Source organism: Notamacropus eugenii, chromosome 3, assembly GCF_028372415.1.
Source record: "Notamacropus eugenii isolate mMacEug1 chromosome 3, mMacEug1.pri_v2, whole genome shotgun sequence".
NCBI lineage: Eukaryota > Metazoa > Chordata > Mammalia > Diprotodontia > Macropodidae > Notamacropus > Notamacropus eugenii.
Window position 1 is genome coordinate 434689498 of NC_092874.1, and position 26644 is coordinate 434716141.

General features: G+C 41.5%; 1 protein-coding gene across 8 annotated transcripts in view; it reads right to left on the reverse strand.

Moving 5' to 3' along the window:
* The window catches only part of ATP2B2 (ATPase plasma membrane Ca2+ transporting 2), a 666717-nt gene that overhangs the window by 223168 nt on the left and 416905 nt on the right, over window positions 1-26644 (reverse strand). For all 8 annotated transcript variants that reach the window (XM_072598490.1, XM_072598492.1, XM_072598495.1 and 5 more), the window contains one exon: window positions 19288-19864. In XM_072598490.1, coding sequence (XP_072454591.1) covers window positions 19288-19486 — 199 coding nt within the window. In that variant the 5' untranslated portion in view covers window positions 19487-19864. The remainder of the gene's footprint in view (window positions 1-19287; window positions 19865-26644) is intronic.

Here is a 26644-nt window from a genome sequence, read left to right on the forward strand (position 1 = left end):
AGGACCTCTGTGGACCTCTCCACCAGCCCTCTGGCTTGGAGGAACACCCTCTCTAGCCTCCTTATCAGGAACTTTTGCTGAAACACTGCAATAAAATGGAGCTCATTGCCTCTCAAGCCCAAGTCTACTCTACTATTGGGCAGTTTCCATTGTTAGAAAGTCTTCCTATCAATCTACTCTAACAAGCATTTCTCAAGGACTTACTATGTGCAAAACTCTGTATTCCATGCTGGGGATAGAAAGATAGCAGAAAAACCAGTCCTAGCCTTCAAAAGTTTAGATCCTACTCAAAGGAAATTCTTTGCATGGAGCTGAAATCTAACTTCCTCTAACCTTCACCCCCAGATCCTACTTCTGCTCTCTGGAACCTCCATGAGTCTCTTCTATCTTCCATATGATGACAGTTTAGATATTTGAAAACCAAATCCTGACCCCTGCTAAGTCCCCTTTGCAATTAGCAATGTCTTTCCCAATTAGGATAGCTTCACATCTGCTTGATTCTTTCCATCTTTTTCCTTTATTTCTTCTAGCTCTTTTAGTTATTTATACCTGGCTCTTGATCATGTAGATCCTAGACCCCTGCCTGGCCAAGGACAAGGAGAGACATCCTCCTTTTGAAAATTTTAAAGGCAGTCAAGTCAAGACAACTTCCTGTCCAGGAAGAAATAGAAAAAGGAAGGAAATACCCCTTTTATTAAGCACCCACTATGTGCCAGGCACTGTGCTAAAATTAGATGCTATTGTGATCTCCATTTAATAGTTGAGGAAACTGAGGCAAGTGACTTGCCCAGGATCATGCATCTAGTGTGAGTCTGAGACCAAATTTGAACTCAGGTCTTCCTGAATCCAAATGTAGCCCACTAACCACTAAGTCACCTAGCTGCCCCTTCACGATCTGTGTATACTCAAATTATAGTTGTTCTACATGATTCTGATACTTAACCTGGACTAGATCTTTAGTAGCACCTTCCCAGGGCTCCTAACAAGTCTGCCATGACTCCTACCTCCCAGGTCTATTTCCATTTCTAAGAAACCCCTAAGTCCAGCTCCTTATTCTTTTCTTCTAACTTAACCCAACTTGGGATCAAGAAGATATGTGTTTGAATCTTGATAAATAGTATAAGGTATTAGTCTATGTCAAGTTTCTGCCAGACTGCTTTCCACTTTTCCAACAACTTTGACCAAATAATGGTTCTTATCCCCAGAACTTAGGTCTTTATTCTTGTCAAACAATACTATACTATAATAATTTGCTGCTGTAAATTTTATGTCCACAATCCTATCCCAAACACTTCATATCTGAGACTCTGGGCAAGGACACTTGCTGGATCTGAGTCTCCTCATCAGAAACATGGTGATGATGACAATAGCACCCACCTTAGAGTATTGTTTGGAGGGTCAAATTAGGAGGAGAAAGAGGAAAAGGAAGAGGAAGAGGACAAGGAGGAAGAGAAGCATTTATATTGCACTTCAAAGTTTATCAAGATCTTTACATAAGTTATATCAGGTGATCCTCACAACCCTCAGAAATAAAGAAACCGAGGTAAAGAGAAGTGAAATGATTTGATTCATGTCTGAGACAAGATTTGAACTCATATCTTTCTGGTTCTAAATCCAGTCTGCTACCCATTGCCACCTAGCTTGTGTATATAAAATGCTTTGCAAAGCTTAAAATGGTATATAAATGTCACTATTAATAATAAAGAAAAATCTAATAACAGGGCAGATAGTTAGGGAGATATGGCCCTAAAATGACACTCCACTGCTCTAGAGAAAAAAAGGTCCCCTTCTTCCCAGTCTGACTGTGGAAACTGAAAATCATACAGTAAAAACACAAGGCACTAGTACCCATCCTAAAGTCTAGATGGGTATCACTCACTGGGGTACCTGTTGGACTCCTGGGACAGAGTCCATCCTAAAGGAACCTTCCCAGATGCTGGTGCCATACAGGGAAAGTAGTCTTATCCGCAAAGCAGAAGGCAACATTCCCAGCCAGGAATGACTCTTGGAATCATTTTCCTGGCACTCAGAAGTTTCTGAAGATTCCTCCCTCAGGGCTCTCAGTCTGACGTCAGAGGAAGTGTGTGTGACATCAACCCAGTCTTTCCCACTGAGGTGCACCCACCTATAAATAACTAGTTTGGAAACCACTTCAGGGGTCTGGGTAGAGCCAGGTGCAGACAAAATAATCATGGAGAGGGGGGAAAGGAGGGAAGAGAGGGGTGGAGCCACTCAACAGGAATGTATAAATAAATTACCACCCTCATTCTGAGTTTCCCATGTGACTGACAGTAAAGAGTATGCTTACCCTGCCCATCAATCACCCTAGAGTAAAATAGTACAAGGACCCAAGAAAATGAGCCTCAAGTAGGAAAAGGGAAGCAGGATTGCAGGTTGAAAGGGGTGACCCAGGACACATATACAAGAAATAACTCAGGCAGTTCATGGGCTCATTCTGTCTAAGGGCACAGGAGTATAGTCACCCCTTTAAGGAGTAGCAAGGTGATGCAATGGATAGAGTACTAAGTTCAGGGTCAAGAACACCTAAGTTCAAATCTAGCCTCACATACTCACTAGATGTATGACCCTGGACAAATCACTTAACCCTGTTTGCCTCAGTTTCCTCATCTGTAAAATGAGCTGGAGAAAGAAATGGTGAACTACTCCAGTATCTTTGCCAAGAAAACCCCAAAAGAGTTCCTGAAAAGTCAAACATGACTGAAAATACTAAATGGCAACGTCAATGTACTGGTTCCTACTTTCTAAAACTCTTTTGACTCTCACAATCCACACACCTTCCTCCCCAACATGGAATATGCAGAGAAGAAATTATCATCTCCACCTCTCAAATGAAGAAATTGAAGCCTCAGGGGTTGTTACTAACAGTGGAAAAAGCTGAATAGAATAAAAAGGCCTGGGTTCAAGTCCTGCTCTGTGACTTCCTTCATCTCACCCCCCACCTCATCTCAGACTCCTGGCTCCCCTGGCTTACTTTAAATCTCAGTCAAAGGCCAGCTTTCCTTTAAAAAACAATAACAAAAAACCTTTTCCCAAGCCCTCTCAAAACTAACACCTTCCCACTATTGATTCCTTCCAATTTGTCTCTTGCTGTTTACACACAGTGTCCCCCACTAGATTACAAGCTCTTTGAGGGCAAGGACTGTCCAAAGCCTTTCTTTGTACCCCAATGCTTGCCACACTGCCTGATACATAGTAAAGATGTAATAAATACTAGTTTACTGATCCCTTATTCTTCAGACTGATTGCTCCCTATAGTCTGAGAGACTTTGAAAAGGGCTTCATTTTCCTTGGGCCTCAGTTTCCCACTCTGGAAAATGAAATCCCTTCCAGCTCTCAATTCAAAGATTCTGGGAGTTGTCTAAGTTCATAGTCATCAATCAACCACTGAATAGCAGAATTGGAAGAAATTAAATTTAGAGGCCAAAATTCAATCCTTCTATTTTACTGATAAAAACACAATGTGAGCCTACTAAGAGAAATGGATATGTCCAAGGGGACAACAAGTTGGTGGTAAGAGAAAAAAGCAGATTGACATGCTGGCTCTCTGACTCAAGGCAGATTTGGGTTCGCATCCTGACAAAGATACTTATCAATCAATCATCATTCACTTATTAATTAGCAAGTGCCAGGCACCATGATGCTAAAGATTCAAAGACAAAAACGGACTAGTCCCTAACCTCAAGAAATGTATATTTTACTGGGGAGCCAATACATGTATATGCCAACATATCCAGAACACATGCAAAACAAATGCAAGATGGCTTCAGAGAGAAGGTTCTAGCTATAGGGGGAATCAAGAAAGGTTCCACAGACCAGTAATGCTTGAGTTGAGTCTTGGAGGAAGTCATTTGACTTCTGAATTGAAAACCTTTGTGAAGCTTAGTCTGTTTATCAAAATGGGTACAATAATACCTGTATCATTTACTGTGTATATCAAGGAAAGTAATCCATACAAAGGACTTATTAGCAAACCTGAAAGCTCTCTCTCAACGAATGGAAGTTATCACTAGTTAAAATAACAGAAACAAAGGAGACCTTAGACTTTCTGTCTCCCAGTCCACCCTCTAGTGAATCCTAGATAGTTTCTCTCACCCATACCTCAAAGAGATGATCATGACTTGTCAACTTAGAGCATCTCATCTCGGATGTGGGAAGAACATTTTCTCAAAACCCCAAATAAACACCTCACTGGCACCCAAGTGGAGACGTGAGTCCCCTTTCTCCAGTTTCTTGGTGGGTGAGGGACAAGTAGAGACCTCTCTCTTTTGGGGAACTATAAATACGGACACATTATAAACTCATATCCCTTCCACCTTTTTAAGACATTCATTGAAAGAACAATTTAGGACTATTCCTAAGTAAGAGGAGGTAAAGCCTGGTTCTAGAACATTCAGGGTCTTCAACTAATCCTCTTTGCTGGTTTATTGCTGCTGTTATAAAATACAAACCAGGTAGGACCAGAGCTTTTGGAAAGAGTCCATTTAAACATGAAAATGACTTAAAGAGCATCTAATCCAAGGCCCCCACCTTCATTTTACAAATGAGGAAACTGAGATCAGGAGGTTAAGTGAATTGCCTCAGGTCACACAGCTAATAAGTAGGGAAGCCAAAATGGTAACACAGGTCTCTGACTAACAATCTGGCCCTTTTGGAAACCATGTTGTACTGTTCTGCCTCCTCTCCCATCTATTTTCAAAGACCTGTGCTTGTGAAGTTGGGTTGCCCTGGGTAAGTCACTTAACCTCTGTCTTTCCTTATCTGTGAAATGAAGATAATAATAGCACCTCCCTCTCAGGTTTTTTGTGAGGTTCAAATATGATAGTATTTATAAAGCAATTAGCACAGTACCTAGTACACAGTAAGCATCTAATAAATGCTTGTTCCCTCCCATTCCCTCCACTTGGCAAGAAAGTCAAATATTTGTTGACTTTGGAGGCGTTTTTTAGTCTCCTTGTTAGGGCAATTGATTTACATCAATTATAATCAATTTATTTATATAGATTAAACTTACATATGGAATTAGGCAGACCTAGATTCACAACCACAAAGACTTGAGAGGTTCAAGTCCTGACTCTAACATATATTTGTTTTATGGTCCTGGGCAAGTCAACTCTTAAAGTTCTATTAAACTCTAAGAGTACAAATTGCAGACCAGTGACCTACCTTCATTGGTGGAGGGAATTTCCTCACCTAGAAGTTCCCTATCATCATGATATCATAGATCTAGAGTCTCTATTCCTGTGTTCATGCCTTTTTCTCTATCAATATCCCATTTTTCATCAGTAATAACTTGTTTAAAGACGTTTGAATAGATTGAGTTATTTTAATCACCCAGCATTTTTTTCTCATTTTTATTTTCTTCTGCTGAGGCTGGAGTTGAATTCAGGTCTTCCTCACTCTGGGTCCATTACTCTATTTACTATGTCATTTAACTGCCGCTAGGTGCTTCTTAAGAATATTAAAATTGATACAATTCAATTTCTCCTATACTATGCGCTTTAGTCACTGGAGGAGACCACACATTAATAGCTCCAGCAAACAAGGTGTGAGTCTTAGCACCCTCTGTCACTTTCCTACCACTGTGGGTATTGAACAACATTTTATCCTGTTCTTGTTTTGCTGGGTCATCATGGCCAAAGAATTTGTCAACTATTGGCTGGTCTATTGGGGAGCAACCCTCCACTGAGGAGGAACTCTTGGGACTTGGCTGAGTTGATCTTCAGAAAACAAACTCAATCTGTTGTTGGAATCCCACTCCAAACCTCTCCAGCTCAGGGAAACTTGCCACAGCTCCTACTACTCTGTTACATGCTTCAGATACTCCAGGTCACCTCCATGCTACCATGATGCACTGGAGGAGAATCAAGAACAAGAATTCCACTTTCTGTACCATCTCTTTCCTCACATCTCTAAGGGATAACATTATTGTTTTTATCTCTATTTTACATACAAGGAGACTAAGGAATAGAAAACCTAAGGTCACATAGTTATTGAGTGTCTGAGGCAGAATTCACACTTGAACAAGATCTTATGGCCTAAGTTTTATTAAAAGCTTACGTAGAAAGACAACTACTTTTCCACAATCAAGTAGGACTAGGGCTGTGGGTCCCTGTAGGTTTCAGAGGCAGGGCTTGATCCCAGGTCTTCCTGGCTTGAAGAACAGTTCTCTATTTACTATATTACAATGCTTGACCAATATTTCTTTATATGCAAAGGTATATACTTCCATATGTATGTAAATATTTTTGTATAGAGCAAAATTTCTATAGTTAAAAAGAAATGTCCTTTTCCTATCTCTCCCACTACATATGCTCATGTGTATGAGTGCACATATACACACATGTGCACAGTAAGCGTGCTCCTTTACTTCAGCTTGATTCTTACAAAATTAATCCAAGATTGTCTTTCACAACACTCAGTAGTATCGATGTCTTCCCCCACCCTTGCGCCTCTTTTTCTGCAAGTGCCTATCATGAATTATGCAGTAATATGGACACCCAAACAGCAGTCTGTAAAACACTACCATTTTCAAAGCATGCATGGAACAGAGAGCTTCTTAGGAGATTCACGGAGAGGCGCCGTTTGTGCCAAGCCCTAGATCTAGCTCAAGTCTTTGTAGTGAGCCAGGTCCTCTTGGTGTCTCTGAAGCCAGTTCAAGTATCTTTTCTGAATAGATGGAAGCCACCATGTTCCAGACTCCCTCAGAGCATAGGAGCACTGAGAGAGTTCTGGCCTCCTCTAGCCTATCCATTCTTCAAAACTTGCTGCAAATAACAACCCCCTTCATGAAGCTTTCCCTGATAACAGTAGACTACTTCCTGACTGCCTGGTACACTGATAAATATTCATGATATTTTAACATGTCATTAGAATCAATTTAATAATTGGTCTACCACCTTGTACTATTTTATAAATGCTGTTACATAAGTGTAAGTCTTAAGACCATAAGATTATAGATTTAGAGCTGGAAAGGACCCAAGAGATCATTCAATCTAATCTCCTCATTTTACAAATTGTAAAACTGAGGTCAGAGACATGAAATAACCAGCTCAGGATTACCTAGATAATGTCTAAGGCAGGACTGGAACTCAGGTCTCTCTGACTCCAAGCCTAGAGCTCTAGCCATAGTTCCATAGTCTTAACTGTAAATAGAACGGCTTTAGTTTCAAAAGTCCAAGTATCAGCATTTAATAACTGCATGACCCTAGATAATCTGCTTGATCTCTCTGATATTTATTTTTCTATCAAATCTGGACCCTTCTGCTCAAATGAAGAAAGAGACAACTGATGTAACTAATGAATATTCGTAAGGGCAACCCTTGAATTTCCAAGTTTAAGCTTATGTGACCTACTCCTGTTTGAAGTATTCAAAGACAATTTTGGAATTTGTTTATCCTGTAATGGAGTATCCAACCTACTTTGCCTTCCAGAGTATAAAACCTCCCAGTCCCTAATGTCTTTGGGCCATCTAGAATCAGCAAATTAGGCAAATTTAACTAATTTCCTGGGATTCAGTTATTCTATATCAGGCAAAAACTGAGACCCTCAAATGGCCCAGATTTCAGTGAAATGAATAAAAGCTGTATCTTTTCTACCATCTTTGTATGAGTTTGTTCCATTAATGGCTGCTGTGTGCTAACATTCTATAAAGTTTGTGGTAAGCTTCAGGTTAGTATGACTACATTTCTTTTTCCTCAATTTGCCAAAGCTAACTACTTATCCTATAAAAAATGCAAGGGAAATAATATGTACATATCACCTATCTTTCAGTGTTATAATAGGGGAAAACTCTATCAAATTTAAGGCACTATAGAAATGTGAGTTCCGTAAATGTGTGCAGCGGGGGATATACCTAAATGAGTATAGGGAAGACACTTAATCTTATTGGTCTTAGTTTCCTGTGTCTTACAATAAGAGTGTTGATCTTTAATGATTCTTGAAAGCAGAGACTGTGTCTTATACTTCTCCAAATGCCTCCATATGACAAAGTTTATAGTAAGACTAGGTAGGTCAGGGTGCATCCTCCATTTCAGGGCTTCCATAAGGAAAAAAATACCTAAAATGATGCAATAAGGGTTTGTACTCCTGGAAGGAAAATCAGATGTCACCCTGGAAATGAGAGAACTGAGGTCCAGTTCTCCATCTCAGAAAGCTAGAAATGTCTGTCACTGGGAGGTAATTTCTCATTTCTTTCTAATTTATCTATCATTTGTTGAGATCTTCTGCTTAAAATTAGCTGGCATGTGAACAGGACAGCTAATTTATGCATACTTATGAATGCATTCATACAGTGTGAGTCCTAACTCAGAAAACCAACCTGCTCCTTTCTCACATCAGCAGATAAGAGGTATGGAATGTCAGAAACATGCCAATAGGAATGTCAAGTCAAAAGACCATTAACATCACAGTGTAATTTAGCTATCAAACTAACGAGCCCGATGTATTTTTTCTTCTGTGCTAGTCCAGGAATTCCACTGAAGCCAACCTCTGTGAGTAGTGAAAGAAAATTTTATGAATTACAAAACAACCCCCCTCCCAGTGTTACCCCAAATTATGCAAACCATTACACAATTGAGGCTTTTGTAGGAGGATACTAAGGACTATATGCTATAAGATATTTTCTGAGTTCAATCCAGCCCTACCCAAATGGCTCCCATGCTAATCCTGGTTCCTGACGGACAACTCTTCTCCAGTATATGTTCCTTGAGGGAAACCAGGTCTACCGGTTTCAGGAAATATCTGATAGTTCTAGTATGATGATAAATTCTTTATTCTACTGAGCCAACTGCCTCAGAAGGTCCTGGGGCACCCTCTACTCTAATAGAAATTCCTTATTTCTTTAGAGATAATAATTATAAAGTGCTTACAACAATGCCTGGCACATAGCGAGCACTATATAAATTTTAGGAATTATTAAGCAAATTGTCCACAATCACAATGGCAGAGCCAAGACTAAAAGGCAGGTCTCCTAACTGTCAGTCTTGAACTTTTTCTATTAGATAATTTAAGAATTTGTTGCTGTTCAGCTGTTTCAGTCATGTCTGACTCTTCATGACTCATTTGGGGGTTTTTTTGCAAAGATACTGGAGTGGTTTGCCATTTTTTTCTCCAAACTTAAGTATATCACTTCCTAACCATGTGTAATCTCAGGCAAATCATTTCATTTCCCTGGGATTCAGTTTCCTCATCTGGAAAGTGAAAGGAATAAAGTAGACAGCGTCTACTGTCCTCTTGAGACCTAGATCTATGATCTTATGATCTCAGAATTCTTGGAGAGCAGGCTCGTTGGACAGTTCCCTCCAATCCACTCCCTTCTATCAAACTGTTTGTCTTCCATCTCTCAGAGAGTTTGTGAGCTCTTGTCTCCTCTAAAAAGCTATTCCCATGAGGAAAAGCATTGACTAGTTGAGATCACATTGGACTTGGAGTCAGGAAGAGCCAGGTTCAAATCTGACCTTGGAAAGTTATTGTATTATAAAGGGCAAGTCATATAATGTCTTTGAGCCTCACTTTTTACAACTATAAGAAGGAGCTAATTATACCTATTGTACTTTTGAAGCTCAAGAGAGACGATGCATATAAAGTTCATGAAGTTTAATATTAATTTACTTGACCATACGTGAAATAAAGGTCCTTCTTCCACTTAATAACCCACAAATATTCATGTTTTCACATGAGAAGGGAGGAAGAAGTATGGTTTAGAGGAAAGAAAATTGGTCTTGAAATCATGTGATCTATTGTATAATTCTGACTGTTCCCCAAAATCACTGTGTGTCCTTGGGTAAGTCACAACTTCTCTGGGCTTCAATTTCTTCATATGTAAAAATGGGGATAATAAAAATGCCCTACCCACTTCCCAAGATCTCTCTCCCCCTTTGAACATAGATTTGTAGTTAGATAGAACCTCAGAGAATATCTAGTCCTACTCCTTTTTAAAATCTTTATTACTATCCTTTCTTTTTATATTGTCTACATTTATTAACGTATTTCTTCCCTATCTCCTCTTAGCAAGCCACCCTATATTACAAAGACTTTAAAATAAGAAGGAAAAATGTTCATCAAAACTTATTAACACATAAAATTAATCTGATACTATTGGCAGTGTTTCATACCCACAATTTCCCTTCTGCAAAGAAAGAAAAGAATTTCTTTGGCATATCATTGGCATGATTATAAGAATAGTCATGGTGGTGATGCTGATGTCTATGACCTTGGATTGGGAAACTGCTTAGATATCTGAATTAGAGCAACAGCAATAATGGCCATAACATCAGCTAGGGGAAACTGATAGGACACGTCCTAATTATAAGAACAATAATACTCATAACAGCATTTATCTAGTACTTTGAGGTATTTTACAAATATTTTTTCATTTGATCTTCATAACATCTCTGGGAGGTAGGTGATATATTATTCCTCATTTTACAGGTAAGAAAGCTGAGGAAAACCAAGGTTAAGTGACTTGTCCAGGGTCATACAACTAGTAAGTGTCTGAGTCTGGATTTGAATTCAGATCTTCCTGACTCCAAGTTCAGCACTACCTACTACACTACCTAGGTGTCTAAGTATATGGCCAAACTTGGTCAGTATAATTTCGAAACAGTCCATTTCAATTTCTTTCTCATCACCATTCTTTCCATTCACATTGTTGTTTGCAGTCATTGTGTATCTTGTTTTCCTAATTCTGTTTACTTCATTTGCATCTGTTCATTTAAGTCGTCCCATGCTTTTCTGCATCTATCATTCACTGTTTCTTATAGGGCAGTAATACTGTACTACATTTACATCCTACAATTTGTTTATAATAGCACTTTTGTAGTAGCAAAAAATGGGAAACAAAGTCAATTTTAAAATAGATGATAGATGGTTTAATGTAGATGCTTACCCAGCGGACAAGCATCTGTCTGCTTTCTTTCCAGTTCCTTCATTGTTACAATGGTAAAAAATATTACCAATATGTTGGTATACATGAGACCTCCTGTGATCTCTGCCTGGGGACAGAATCTGAACCCAAGTCTCAGATTCCAAATTTGTTGCTCTTTCCAATGTATAAAACTGTGAAACTTAGTCTACCCCCTTTGAAGCTTGGAACTTGGGTAAAGGATGTCTTTATATCCTATACCTTTTTAATAAATCAGGGACTCCATGGTATAGTGAATAGCATGCTTAACTTAGCTTCAAAAAGGCCTGGATTCAAATCCCACTTCTAAGGTTTGCCAGCTGTGTGACCCTGGGTAAGTCATTTAATACCTCAGAACCTCGGGTATCTTTCTAGGATTTATTTACAAAGTAATATCTTGGAGGATTGCAGTCTGCAGTGGTGGAAGGGGCTTCCTATGTTGCTCTCATCACTGAGCTCATGGACCCTGCTGAAGTACTATAAAAATTGAAGAAGAGTGGATAGAGCCCTGGGCTTGAAATCAGAAAGACCTGAGTTCAAATCCTGCTTCCGCCACTTACTAGCTACATCGCCCTGGGCAAGTCACAACTTCTTTTTGCCTCAGCATCCATTACTATAAAATGGGGATATTAAAACCAAATACCTTGTAGGATTGTTGTGAGGACCAAATGAGATAATACTGGCTTGAAAAAAAAAAAGCACTTAGCACAGTGCATGGCACATAGTAAGCCCTATGTAAATGATTATTTTCTTTCCCTTTCCCTAAGTCTCTATGAAGTAATCATTATACATTTAGGTGGGAAGGGGGGAGCAGGCAGAAATGAATGTCCAATTCTTTGGGCATGATGGGTGGGGCATATACTGTCGGGAAATGAGTCTTGGTGGAGAAGAAGGGTCATAGAGATTGGATTAGCCATCCCCGAAGGGGCAAAAGTTGGCTGGTTTTAAGGATTCCATAACTGAGCAGAACAATCTTGACCCATCCTATTGGGTTTTTATTTCCATAAATTCAGGGAAGGCTTTTTTTTTTCTCCAATAAGTTACACAGGGATCCTCTACAGCATCCAGCTGTGTGGGGTAAAGAAAGCGCTTGTGGCAGGTTATATCTGGGAACTTTATTAAATGTTTACTTTCTCTAGCTTTGATCATAAATATGTCATTGGTCATACTGCTTCTTAAATCCATTAAGTGATTCCACGATAGACACTGGCTCTGGTCCTGGCCTTGGATGGCTCTGCGGGGCTGACACTTGGCAAGACTGGGGAGTAGGTTATTTGTCATCAGTACTTCTTTCTAGAGCCTGCCCTACTCCTAGTCAATGCCTCATTCTCCACCTCACCCCTGTGCAATGGAAAACATAATGGATTTAGAGACAGCGTTCTTTGTTTGAATCCCAGCCCTGACACTTTCTACCTGTGTGACCTTGGGTAGATCATTTAAACTCTCTAATCTTCAGTTTCCCCCTCTGTAAAATGAGGACCTCTGAAGCCTCCTTCCAACTCGAAATCTAGGAGTCCATTATTGCTTTCGGGTACTCAGTGTTTCCATATAGCTTTTCCAGTACATAGCTTTTAATAAGTCCATAACCAATTGCCACTGGCCTCAGTTTACTTATCTATAAAAACATGATGGCTACATTAGATGATCTTGTAAGCTGATGGTCACTGGAATCCTAACAATTTCAGAAATTCAACAATTCAGCCCATTCTAGCTTTATATCTATAACTCTACAAGACACTAAGAAATTTATGTATTTTTATGCAAGATGGATTTACATTTAAATAAGGCCTGAAAAAAGAAGGCAAAGCTTAACTCCAAGAAGCTGTAAGTAAGTTTGGAAGACTTTTTTTTTTTTGGTGGTAGCATTGGTGGTGGAAGGGAGGATATTGCTTCCTAATCAAATTCTGTATGTAAACATTTTACCCAATCTCTCTACTCTGAGGGCGAGATTAAAAATGATGATGATGATGATGACAAGTGTCACCATCATTATCTAAGCTTACTGAAAAAACACAAATTGGAAAAGCTGATATAAATACTCCACAGAATATGCAACAGTGAAACTCACGGAGGTGTCCCAGAAATCAAAAGAGGATGAAAGCTGGACGAGGTTTACACAAAGCTGACCTAGGCCCTAAGGCTGATCAAGGGTCATCTAAGCACATGCTAAGCATCCTTACCTCAACCCTCAATGTCTTCCCTCAGACAGTCTCCCCTTCTGAAGGGTAGTCCCTTCACTGGCCTGGAGTTCGGGCTACCCATCCTCTTATAAGACTCTACAGCTCCTCTCTCTCCTAAAGGATCCAGCACCCTCAGGCCCTGGCTCCCCCAAGTCTCACCTCCCAAATCTCTCTTTCCCTCCAGTCAATCCCAGTGCCTGGAATTCACAAGCAGGTTCCAAACCACTTCTCCAGTCTTATTTTCCATTATTCCCCTTTCACATAGTGTTACCACTGGAATTGGAAACAGGAAGTTTTGGGCTTCATCACTCTCTACCTACATGATTTAGAAAGGGCAAGGATCTTCCCCTTCTTAAGTCTTTGTTCGCCAGTCTGTAAAGTCATTACTGACTGCTGACTTAGCAGCAGACATTTAGATTTAGAAGGAAGTTTAGAGAGCATTAAATTCACCCCCTTCATTTTACAGATGACAAACCTGAGACCCGGAGAAGTTAACTAATCCAAGCTCCCAAAGACAAGTAACTGGCAGTCAGGATTTGAACTTGGGATCTATGACACCAAGCCCAGGCCTGGAGATTTTAAGTGACTTAAACATAGGCCTAGGATTTCCACAGTTATAGGTCCCATGTATGTGCCCAAAGTGAGATTTGAACTCAGGTTTTTCTGAGTCCAAGTTGCATATTTTTACCCCTATGCTTATTCTTAGCGTTCTCTCCTTCCACCCCAAAATGATCATTAATTTACTTCTTTGTCTCCATACAGCACACAGAACATAAAGCTATCTGAGGGCAAAGTCTATTTTCTTATTGTCATTTCATCCCCTGTACTTACACAAAAGGTACATAATAAGTACTTTCTGGATTGATTGGGATTTGGGGTTAGTCAGTCCAAAGACTGAAAAAAAGACAAATATCTCTGAGACAGGGAACACCATAGCTGACATTTGGGAGATGAGCTGACAGTCAGTCAAAATCATGGTCATTGAAAAAAGATTCAGGACAGAAACCTGTGGAGGTGGGAGTAACAAGGGAGAAGGGAAAGGTACTGGAAGAGGAGGGGGATGCAAAAAGTCAACTCAACTCGGAGGCTCGTTCAGGGAAGGAAGAGTCCCCAAGTGTGGTAAATAACCAGGGCAGCAAAGACCAAAGGCAAGTGGAATGTAAAGAGATACCAGCTGTCCTGGCCCATCAGCCTCTTTCCCTTCCCTTCAACCCTCATTCAAGAGCCCTGCCTTCTGCATATCTATGTCACCCTGACCTGAGAGATTCTCTTACCTAGAATAAGGCAGTACCATCTGAGTCACCAAGAAAATAAGGCTTTGGGTTGAGAGGTGACAAGTTCATTACAGAAAATCAAGAGAGGAAAAGAGAAGTCCACTTAATGAAGCAGCTACCAAAGGGAGAAACTCAGGCTTAGGACATAGCATAGAGTGGTAGCACCGGGCCTTCTGAGTTCAAGAGACCTGAGTTTGAATTTTGCTTCTGACACTTATCAACTACATTACCATAGTGAAGGTACTTGATCTCTCAGACTCAGTTTCTCCATCTGTAAAATGGGAATGATAATGCTTGGACTATCTACTTCTCAAGGTTGTATGAGAAAAACTATTTTGTGAACCATATTGCACCACAGAAATGGATTGTTGCTATTATTAATACACAGTAAGGTGACAGACAGTTTCTCTTTCCCTGCTTGGTCTATCTCCGGCTCAAAACCCTGGGGTTGCCTGGCCAGCCTCTGGGACCTATCACTTGAGATCTATCAGGAGTTCCAGCATTGGTCTTCCTACTGTGTAGATGCAACAAATGTCTCAGTTAGTCTGTTAATCAATATGTATTTATTGGGTGGGGGCAGCTAGGTGGTACACTGGATAGAGCACCAGTGCAGGAGTCAGGAGCACCTGAGTTTAAATCTCACCTCAGACACTTGACACTCACTAGCTATGTGATCTTGGGCAAGTCACTTAACCCCAATTGCCTCATCCTGGGTCATCTCCAGTCATCCTGATGAATATCTGGTCACTGGATTCAAATGGCTGTGGAGGAGAAGTGAGGCTGGTGACCTGCACAGCCCTCCCTCACTCAAAACAAAGTCAAGTGCAAGTCATGTCATTATTTTTCTGATGACACGGTCTTCTTCGGCAACAAAAGATAAACACGTACATTTATTGGGTAAATTATTATACACCTCACTCCATGCTGGAAGCATTTTGATGGGGGATAAGGAGAATTGGAGCTAAATATGAAGAATTATAAGACATGGTCCCCATTGTCATGGAGTTCATAATTTAGATAGAGAGACAGAGAGTAGATATATACATACATACATATAGACATAGCCAAACAGATGGAAAGACAGAGCTAGGAGAAAACAGAACTGGGTCCAAGCTCTAATGCTTGCTAGCCATGTTAATGTTCACAAGTCATTTAAAGATATGGGGTGCAATGAAATGGACACTGGATTTGGAGCCAGAAGCTCTAAGTTTGAATCCTGGCTTTGACATTGACTAGCTGTGTGACCCTTGGCAAGTAATTTAGCCTCAACCTCAGCTTTCTCATCCATGGCAATACTAGTACTTGTCTAGGGTTCTTATTAGGGAAACACAATAAGTTCTATAAGGATGATTTATTTTTGTTAGCATTGTCTGTGTGACCTTAGGCAAGTCACTTCCTCTCTCAATGCCTCAGTTTCTCTAGCTCTACAATGAAGGTACTGACCTAAATGGTCACTAAGGTCCCTTCTTTCTCTAAACCCTAAACCCTATGATTGTGATAACTGATGCATATGAGACAATTAGAGGATATTTTAAATGCTAAGGAATTTATGAAACTAAATATAATCTGAATTCAAAACAGGGAAATATAAGTGTGGGTGGAATCATTAAGGTTTCCTTATCCAGATGATCCTAGAAATTCTACCAATTAGTCCTAGTTCTGACCTTCAGAACTATAGAGAATGTCCTTCTCCAGTCTATGTAACAATTCAGATACTTAAAGATAGAAATCTTGTCTTTCCACCCCCAGTCTTCTCTTCTCCGGGTTAGATATTCTTTTTCCATTTCACTCTCAGGTGAGAAGTCATAAGAACATCCAGCTCTATCCAGCCCTTAATCTATGATGCTGTGATCATAGACTTTAGAAGCAGAAGGAATAGTAAAAATTATGTCATCTAACCCTTCATTTTACAGGGGAGGAAACTGAGGCCTAGAGAGGGAAAGTAATTTGTCCAAGGAGTGAGCAGCAGAAACAGGATTTGAACCCTGTGCCTCAAACTCTAAGCCCAGTGCTGGCTCCCAACCACTGCCTTCACTCATCACGCTGATTGCCCTCCTCTGGATTCCATGGGCACATGTCCCATTTATCCTAGCAAGCCCAGAATGTAACATGAATGAGGGACAGTAGAAGGAAGGCCAGATTTGCAGTAAGAAATCCTGAGGTGGCGATTCCAGCTCTGCTCCTCCCTACTTCTGTGATCATAAGCAAATGCCTTCAGTTCCCTGCTCCTCAACTGTCCCTGACCCCTTAATGAGGGTGTTGGACTGCATGACCTCCAAGGTCCCTCATAAGTCTGTAAACCTATGACACTGGAGATAGAACTTGAATGATGTTCCCCATCAGTAATTAGGAATCTGTGATTTCTGAGCAAGACAAGGAGGAAGCTACCCATGCAGACAGACAGGCAGACCTATTCACACTAAGCAAAAAGAGATGCCTGAAGGGAAAGGCCCAAGAAGGGCAGTTCAACAAGTCACCATGACAGAGTTTCCCTTTCACACTTCCTACACTTGGACCACTGAGGCTGCCATGTTATCCCTCCCTTTGCTAACCCTTCTACACTCTTCAGCCTTCTCCTTCACCCATTTCATGCTAGACTTAGTACCTGCTTCTGACTCGACATACCCTTTTCCTGTGTCCTCTTGTGCCTGACGCAGGCCTTCACTCTCTACTTTCCCACATGACTATTCATCACTTACATGCTATCAACCTTCCAGCTCTGTGATTTCCTTGGTTTGGCTCTTCTCTTCCCAAATGCACATCCCCAATTCTCTGGGACCTAAGAGATGGTCTCTGTGAGTTTCTACGGCTAGAACCTCGTGGCTAACCTAGGGAAGGGCCTGTAAAGTCAGAGTCCAGTCCTGGGACAAGAGACCTACAGCCTGCATGCAGCCAAGCACATTTCTCAACCTTTTCATCTTATTAGGACCTGCCAGGACTTGTGTCCCCTGGCAAAGCCCTCAAGGGCCCAGGCTCAGTACCACACCACAATGACCCTTTTTTACTGTATTAACCAAAAGTGCAAAGGGCCCTGGGTAAATCAGCCCTTAAGCCTGCAATGTCATCTCTTCCTTTGAGGATCCCTTTATCTGTTTCATCCCAACTCCTAGAATCTCAGGATTCCTAGAGACCATTAGCTCAACTCTTTTCCCTTTCCAGGAAACTGTGGCTTCACAGAATCCCCAGTCTCAGAATTGGAAGGGTACTCAGAAGTCATCTAGTATATCCCATGCCCCAACAAGAACTCCCTTTAAAACATCCAACAAGTGATCATCCTTTGTGGGAATATGGTCACTGATGGGGAACCACTACCCTGGAAACCCACTGTAGTTTCTAAGAGCTCTAATTGCTAAGGAGCTTTTTCTTACATCAATTTTAAATTTCCTTCTCTGTGCTTTTCTGTATTTTCCTTCTCTGTAAATTTCCAGCCATTTCTCCCAGTTCTGCCCTCTGGGACTGAGCAGAACAAGTCAATTCCCTCTTCAACAGGACTGTCCTTCAAACAGCTGCAAATAGGGAAATCTTGCCCTGCCTAATGAAAATTCCCAGTTCTTTCAATTTATCCTTATGTGGCATGCACTCTAGTCCTCTCACTTTCTCCTTATATGTCCTTCCTAAAATGCATGGCCCAGAACTGATCACAATATACCAAAGGAAGCCTGATCAGGACAGCACAGAGCTAAAACTCTCATTCCCCTTTTCTGGATACAGCTCCACTATGGGTGGCACACATGGTTACAAACAAAACTCAGACCTCTCAGCCTCCGGTTTCCTTTTCCCAAAGAGTTCCCAAAATAATGTCTATAAAAAAGTTGAAAAAGGTCTTTCTACCTATTCCAGACTTGGCACCAAGCCATGCCCTGGTCAGTGGCCATAGTTCTTTACTCATGAATCTAAAAGAACCCTACATCTGCAGGAAAGCAACATAGGCATTCCTTTGCCAGATGGACCCAAGAGACTTTCAATGGAGTGGGTGCTGAGGCTTTATCTTTCTATGAAAGCTCTCTGCTCCTTGCCACCTGCCTCAACCCATAACTGCCCTCATCTCTTCCTTAGATAGCAGCTCTAAGACTCATAAATTTCCAGGGATTCCTAGCAAAGTCTGAGGCATAGAGGTACCCTGGAGATGGGTGAGGAGGCTTCAGAAAAGTCAGGATTTAGCTCTCACTTTTAAAAGTCAAGACTTTTTTTAAAAAGTAGATACAAACATGATAGGCTACTGTGGCCCCTTCTCACCCTGAAGAAAAGTTCCTATCGAATACATTTCACCAAATGGAAAGATGAAACTAAGATCCTTTTGGTGTGCTCTAGCCCACTGCAAGGTAACAACATCAAGGTGGGGGATCAGAGTGGTGCTGATTAGGAGTGAGGGGAAGAGACAGGAACAACACAGCAACTGTTTCTGGGGATCTGGGGGTGGGGGTGGAGCCATGTTTGTACATGAGACAAACAGAACAGGGGACATGAAAACAGAGGACCCTGAAGCACAACAAGGTTTCCAGTGAACAGCTGGCCACTGAAATAAAGACACCAAAGGGTTGGTTTCATGTCAAAGGAACTGATCAGACGAGGAAAACAAGGTTTCAGTTTCTCTCCTCATCTATCTGACAGACTGCAAACCCTGCTGCTCCTCCACAAAGGGATACTGCTCCTGAGCCTTCCAAAGTTTCTCTTGTCTGATATTCGGCATGCAATCACTACCTCATTGGACAGAGCTATCTTTGCTGATCTTGGCATTTCAGTTTTAACACCTTTTTTTGCTCTTTCCCAATCTCCCTTTTGACTGTTACCTCTCTAGCTCCCCAATTCTCAGATTTTCTCATTTCAACCCTACTTTCAAAATAAAAAGGAGGATTTCCTATAGAATCATCAGAGGGTTTAGAGTTTGGAATTCCAAGGGGGTGGTACCTACCTTCCACAGGCGAGGTCTTCAAGCGCCGACAGATTCCTTCAGTGTCCCCGTAGGTCTCCTTGATTTTGACCACAGCCTCTGTCCCCCGAAGTTCCATGAGGGAGCGGAGCTCCTCCATTGTACACCCAAACTCGCCTGCATGGTTGGCCTCATTTCTTTGGTTCTTGGAGTAAAAATCGCTGTTGGTCATGTCTCCCATTTTTGCTGAGGTTCCTGCTCCACTTTGGGCAGATCCAAGGGTTATTATTATTTTTTAATTTTCTATGTATTTTAGGGGAGGGGAAGAAAGAAGTAAGTTCCCAATTGGAGCTATAGGTCTATACAGCTTTCAGGAAGGAAGCAACTTTAGCAACTCTGAGCAGTCAGCTCCAATTCCAAGGGAGAAAATGGAAATGGGCCAGTGTGGTGGTGGCTATGGCAAGCTCGGAAAGGAACACCTCGACACACAGGGATCCCAGTTCGAAGGTCAGTGGTGGTGGGTCTCAAGACTGCAGACCCAGGCGTCCCCATTCAGCGCTGCCCATGCTGCTACTCCTCCGGGGCTGGCGTCTACATGGTCATGGCCCCTTCCTGGCACCTATGGGAACAAACACAAGGAAGAAGTTAAGAGAGAGACTTCCTTTGGCTAGGAAGCCATTTTCTCATTTTCTAATCTACACCCTCACACACAAGACCATTCACACTTCCATCTCCCTATGCACACTCTCACACAAGCATACCTGTCATTCACCACATCTCTCTCTCTCTCTCTGTCTCTCTGTCTCTGTCTCTGTCTCTGTCTGTCTCTCTCTCTCTCCCCCTCCTCCCTCCTTTTCTCTCTCCAGCCCTATATAAAGCCATCCACCCAACCCCCACATATACTCTCTCTCCCATAAATGCAGCAGCTCCCCACATACCCACACATTCTACCCACATATACCTTCAGGAGCACACCCTCACAGACAAATACTCCTGTGATTTTTATCTTTAGATCTCCTTCACATCCATACTCACTAGCATATAACCACCCCCACACTCACAGAAGGAAGAAAGGAAGGAAGGAAGGAAGGAAGGAAGGAAGGAAGGAAGGAAGGAAGGAAGGAAGGAAGGAAGGAAGGAAGGAAGGAAGGAAGGAAGGAAGGAAGGAAGGAAAGAAGGAAGGAAGGAAGGAAGGGAGGGAGGGAGGGAGGGAGTGAGGGAGGGAGGGAGGGAAGGAAAGGAGGGAGGAGGAAGGAAGGGAGGGAAGGAAAAAGGGAGGGAGGGAGGGAGAAAGGAAAGGGCAGCTTGCTCAGAGAAATCTAAATCTACCCCCACCAGACTGACATGGTCCCTGCTCTCTCCAGGATAGAAGGCACAGCCAACTGAGTTGCACACCGGCCTCTCCCACAGCAGCAGTCCTCCTTACTTTAATCAAGTCCCAAGAGCACCCGCTAAATGAGACAGCTCATGCATATTAATAAGGAAGTCATTAGTCCAACAGCTTCGTGGCCTCCAGCATGAGATCTAGTTCTCACTGCTCTATCAATCTCTCATCTGACAAGCACCAAAAAGTCCCACAAGACCCATCAAGGCCAAGAAAGTAATTGGGCCCCCATTCCTTGGGGTTGGGTCCATTATGGGAACCATTTGTCAGTCCAAAGAGAGGGAAATGAAAGAGAGAGGGAAAGAGAATAAAATCCAGAAACAGTTCCCTTGTCAGCCTGGAAGACAGTCAGATAAATGTATCTGCAGCTCTTGCCAGCCCAAGAACCAAATCCCCCAAGGGGACACCGAATACCTGCCTGCCGCCAGCCACAGCAAGCATTGGGTGACAAAGAGCCTGGAAGTAGCAACGGCTTTCTCTCCTTCCCCCAGTTTCAGCCACACTTGAGAACTAGGGACGGGGCACCATGCCACATGTTCTAGGGATGGGCACAAAGCAGCTAACACAGGTGCCCCAGAGAAGAGACATGAATGGAGGACAGCCAAAACTTTTCATGCTTCCCCCTTCCATTTTGCTTTCTTTCTCCCCATATATTTTCTCTTCTTCTTTTTCCCCTTTCATTTCCCTTTCTTGCTTTTTCTTATTCTCTTCCTTTTTTTTCTGTCTTCCTCTTTCTTTCTCTCTTATCAAGGGATTTTAGGTGCATTCCATTACATCAATCAATAAGCCTGGTACAGAACAAAAAAAGTGCTAGCTCTGGAATCAAAGAACCTGGGTTCAAATCCCACCTCTGACATTCACTACTAGTGTGACCTTGGGCAATTAATTTACCCTTCTTACATCTCAGCTTCTTCACCTGTAAAATTAAGGGACTGAACTAAATGACCTTTAAAATCCCTTCCAATTCAAGAGCTATAAGAGATACAAAGGAAAAGAAAAAAAACTCCCTGTCTTCAAAGAGCTTACATTGAATGGACATAGATACTTTCAAAATACATCAAGTAGATGGAAGGTAATCTTAGCAGGGAATATACTAGCAACTGAAGGAACCAAGAAAGGCCTCCTCCCAAAGACAAAGTTTAAGATGAGTTTTGAAGGAAGACAGATATTAAAGATTCCATGCTTGATGGACAGGTGATTCAAGTAAGAAAATACCCAGATCAAATGTGAACCCCCCCTTCTTCTTGCCCCCCAAAAGTCTTGTAGGGAAAGGTGTGAAGGGTATTATCCAGATCTGGGAAAAGAAGACTCTAAGGAAGTGGGTTGACTTGTTTCTAGCCCTCCCTCTCAGAGTTCTAAGTAGATCTAGGAAGGTATCCACCGTAGAAACCTCCTGGAGGATTGTAAGATCTCTTCCCCCTCCTCCCTTCTCTCCTACACAAAATCCAGAAAGAAGAGGAAGAGGGGTATCTATTATAAAATTCATGAATCTGGATGACTCTCCTATTGAACTAGATCCAGCAGAAAAGAGGGGACAGGGGTACAGCCTTGATTAATGGTCCCTTCTCCAAGGTCTTCTTAATGCCAATTATGTCACTGTCCATTCATTTGTAATGGGCAGGAGAGTGACTGGGAAAGAATAGCAGAAAAAGATTGTGAGAAATACAGGAGGAAGGATGAGCCTTAAATTGAGGCAGAGGAGGATTGAGCTTATTAAGACAAGAAGGAAGCCAGAAGTCTGCAAAGTGGGGTGGGGTGGGATGAGGGGAGGTGTCCCTCTATAAATGTGGGAAATAGGGCACTGTTGGTTTCAAGATGCCAGACATCTTGGGTGGACAATACAGCTAAAGCTAAAGCTAAAAGAGGCCACTTAGTCCAGACACATCCTTTGGCCGATGACAAGAATGAGGCTAATGGGGAAGAGGGGAGTAAGTGACATGCCCATGGTGACAGAGGTAATGTGTGTGAAGTGGTGTTTGAAGCCAGGTCTTCTGACTCCAGAGACAATGACCTTTCCACTGACAGTGATGTCTCCCCTGTACCATACCATCTCTAAAGAGTAGGACAGGTGGTTGTGTTGAGCAAAACTCAAGTTTATGACCTAGGAAACTAGACATACCAGAATCCTTGGCTTCTAGCCATCCAAATAACACCCATCTTTCAAAGCCAACCTGGGTTCCTTTCCACCTCTTCCACATACAGTGTTCTCTCCTGAAGGGCTATAGTTGTAGCTTTTCCAGAAACAGACCAAGATGGTGAGGTGACTTAGAACCATATCACATAAAGACTGGTTAAAGAAACCACAAAGGATTAACCTGGAGATGAAACGATATCATCTCTCTCCAAATATCTGAAAGAATTTCATGTGGAAGAGATTTTAGATTCATTCTCCTCCTCAGAGGGGTCAAATAAAGACTGATGAGTGGGAGTTATAGGGAGGCAGATTTTGACTCAATAGAGGGAAAAAATAGAATTGCCCCAATTGGGTTGGGCTGCACTTCTGGAGGTGATGTATTTCTTAAGAGTGAAAGTCTTTCCTGTGACAAAACTAAAGTCATTTCTTTACCTATGTTTGTGTGCTGTCCTTTGCTTCTTACTAGAAACCTAGAAACCTTTGCCCTTCACCTTGCCTCCAGTTAGTGTTCTCTGCCTCCTCAAATTATCTAATATTACTTCTCCAGCACCACCCACCCACCCATTCTCAGTAAAATGCAAACTCAATGAAGAAAGGAGCTATTGCATTTTGGACTTTTTGTCTTTCTATCTCCAATACTGAGCACAGAGTCTATCATAATAGACACTTAATATACATTTGCTGTTGTTTTTCTCGGACAGTCTGGAACTGCATATTTCTTAGGTGACTTGACCTCAGCATTCCTGAGGATGAAGAGATAACGCTAAAGAAATTGTATACTTAGTGTCCAGTGATACGTATGGATGAAGGGACAAGGGAGGAAAAGGAGCGTATCAAAAACTGATCATAGAGCATAAAATTTTAGGATTAGAAGGGACCTCAGAGAATGACCAGCACAATACCTTCATTTTAGAAATAAGGAAACAGATGTTGATGAGAGGAAGACTCGTTCAATGTCACATACACAAGAACTCAGGTCACCTGGATTCAGTCTCGCTTCCCATTCTCCTGGAAAGGCAGCATGGTATGTCCAAAAGAATGCCAAAGATGGATTCAAGAAGGTGCTGGGTTCAAATACCACCTTTTACACTTAATAGTTTCATTCAGTCATGTCACTTAAACGAGCCTCAATAAAAAGAGGATAATAATAGCAGTCAGGAAACTTGCTAAACCTACAAAATTGCAAAGTAGATCAACGAACTCAAAAACATTTCTTAAATGACTTCCCCATGCCAGGGATTGTAGAAGGAGTTTCTCTCTCTCTCTCTCTCTCTCTCTCTCTCTCTCTCTCTCTCTCTCTCTCAGTTTCCTAAAACAATGAAATCCCAAGTCCTATCTTTAAAAATAGCAGCAGCTTCATATGGCTGCTATGAGAATAACGTAAGATGATGTATGTAATGCATTTTGCAAATGTTAGAACGCTAGATAAATGGGAGCTTCCTATCATTAGTAGTACGTCTATGTTGCCTTTTCTCCCCTCTGAGCCATGGGGACAAAGTCTTCAGGGCCCGAATGCCAGAACCCATCAAGTCCACAGCATTGCCCTGAGTCCCAGCAGCTAGAAAAAGCACCCCATTTATATGCAAATGAGTCTGTCTGCTTGATCATTTTGGTCACAAACCAATCCTTGTACAAATACCACCTGGACTAAGCAGCAGCTAAAAGCAAAGAGCGATTAGTTTCTGTCCATTTCACTCCTAAGACGTAGAATTATTGATTTAAATTCCTAATCTCACACTCTCATTTTACAAATAAGGAAACTGAGACTACAACAAGGTTGAATGACTTGCCTAAGGTAATAAAGTACATTGGGAGTTAAGTGGAAGAGCCGAGATGAAAATCCAGGTCCTTTGACTCCTCCTCTAGCCCTCTTTTCTCTGCACTATGGTGTATTTCTCCCTTAAAAATGTCTCTTAGATTCATCTGTTTCTCAAGTGGGAAGGGACCTAATTCTTCCCATATCAGAAAGAAATCCCCACTAAAACACATTCAACAAATGTTTGTGGTTACTATGTGCCAAGTACCATTCAAAGTGCTGAAGATACAAAGAAAGAACACAAGTGCAGGTGCACGCACGCACACGCACACACACACAGAGCCCCTGCACTCAAGAAGTTCACATTCTAATGGAGAAAACAACATGTTAACAAGTCTGGACATACATGATACAGACAAGATAAATTTGAAATAGTCTCAAAGGAAAACTAATCCATGCCACAGACTTCCCTCAGGCAAATCTTCCTCAAAGATCTACCTGTGAGGCAGCGTTCATGATAGTTAGGTGGCCCAGTGGGTAGAGTTTTCCATCTAGAATGAGGAAGACAAGTTCAAATCTGGCCTATATCTACTAGCTGTGGAACCCTGGGAAGGTCACTTACCCTTTATAAGGCACTTAACACAACAGTCTGGTAGATAGTTCTCTATAAATATTAATTATTATAGTTATTCTGTTATACAGTGTTTTCTCTCTGCTCTGTACTTAAATATTTATCGAGAGTAGTCCTTACAAGACTTCACACTGAATTCAGTGAAAGAAAAAAAGAGATATTGGCTCTGCCCTCAAGGGAGAAAAGATATTGCTACGTATAAAGTTAAATAGCAATCATCCAATGCAATAATGCACTGTCATTATGAGAACACACTCATCACTAACATTTATATAATGTTTTAAGGTTGCATGTGTTAATTCATTTAATTCTCACAACAACCTTGTGAGGTAGGTGCTATATTATCTTCATTTTGCAGATGGGGAAACTGAGGCTAAAAGAGGTTAAAGTTAGCCAGAGTCACGCAGCTAGTTTCTAAGGGAGGATTTGAACTCAGATTTTCCTAACTCCAACTCTAGCACTCTAGCATCACCCCAAAAAAGTGGTTTTGGCACTTTAGGACTTGGCCTTCCATGAGACCTGAGGTGAGGGAGCTTATTATGGGCTATTACTCTGTTAGTTGCTTGAGGGAAAGGGTTCCATCTTATTTATCATTGTAATTTCCTCAAGGACTAGAACTGTGATTTGTGCTTTGATGTAGAAGAAAAATCAGGAAAGATTTATGTGCAGAGATTTAGAAAGGTACAAAGTTGTAAGATATCACCCAGTTCGAAATTCCGTGATCCTGGGTTTCTTCCCTCTAGTCTGTACATGTTCTCCTCGTCCCTTCTCTCTTTCCCCTGCCAACTGATTTTTGACAGTTGACAACTCCCCTGCCATTCTTCACTCTCTGCCACTAATTAGATGTATGACCTTAAACAGGTAATTTCACCTTTTTAATCCTCCATCAGCCTTGGTTTCCCCAATCTGATTTTTTTTAAAAAAGGAATGCATTTTCATTCATAATGTCAGAGTTAGAGGGATCTTCAGAAGCCATTTAGTCCAACTCATATCAGAAAGAGGACTCTCTTCTACAACGTGTTGAACAGGTCATCACTGACCTGTGCTTGGAGATCTCCAGTGATGGGAAATCCACCACCACTTCCTCTAAGGGTCCATTCCATTTCTGAACAGCTTTAATTGGCTCCCAAGTTTTCTTTAAATCAAAGTTACAGGTGTCATTTCCCACATTCCGCCCATTGCTCCTCGTTCTATCCTCTGGGAATGAGGATAACAAACTAATTAATTCTTCTTCCATATAAGGAACATGGAATGGTAGGTGTAGAGTTATACTCAAAGTCAACAAGAGGTAGAATCAAGACCTACTTCTGACATATACTATATGACCTTGGTCAAGGACATTTAACCTCTCAACGCTCTAGACAACTAACTAAGACTACAAGTTGCTGAGAAGACACTTATCTGCATTGAGAGTTCCCTTCACCAGAAAAATTACAGGTCCCTTGCCACAAGACAGGCTTTCAATTACTTGCTCAGAGATCATAAGACTTTAGA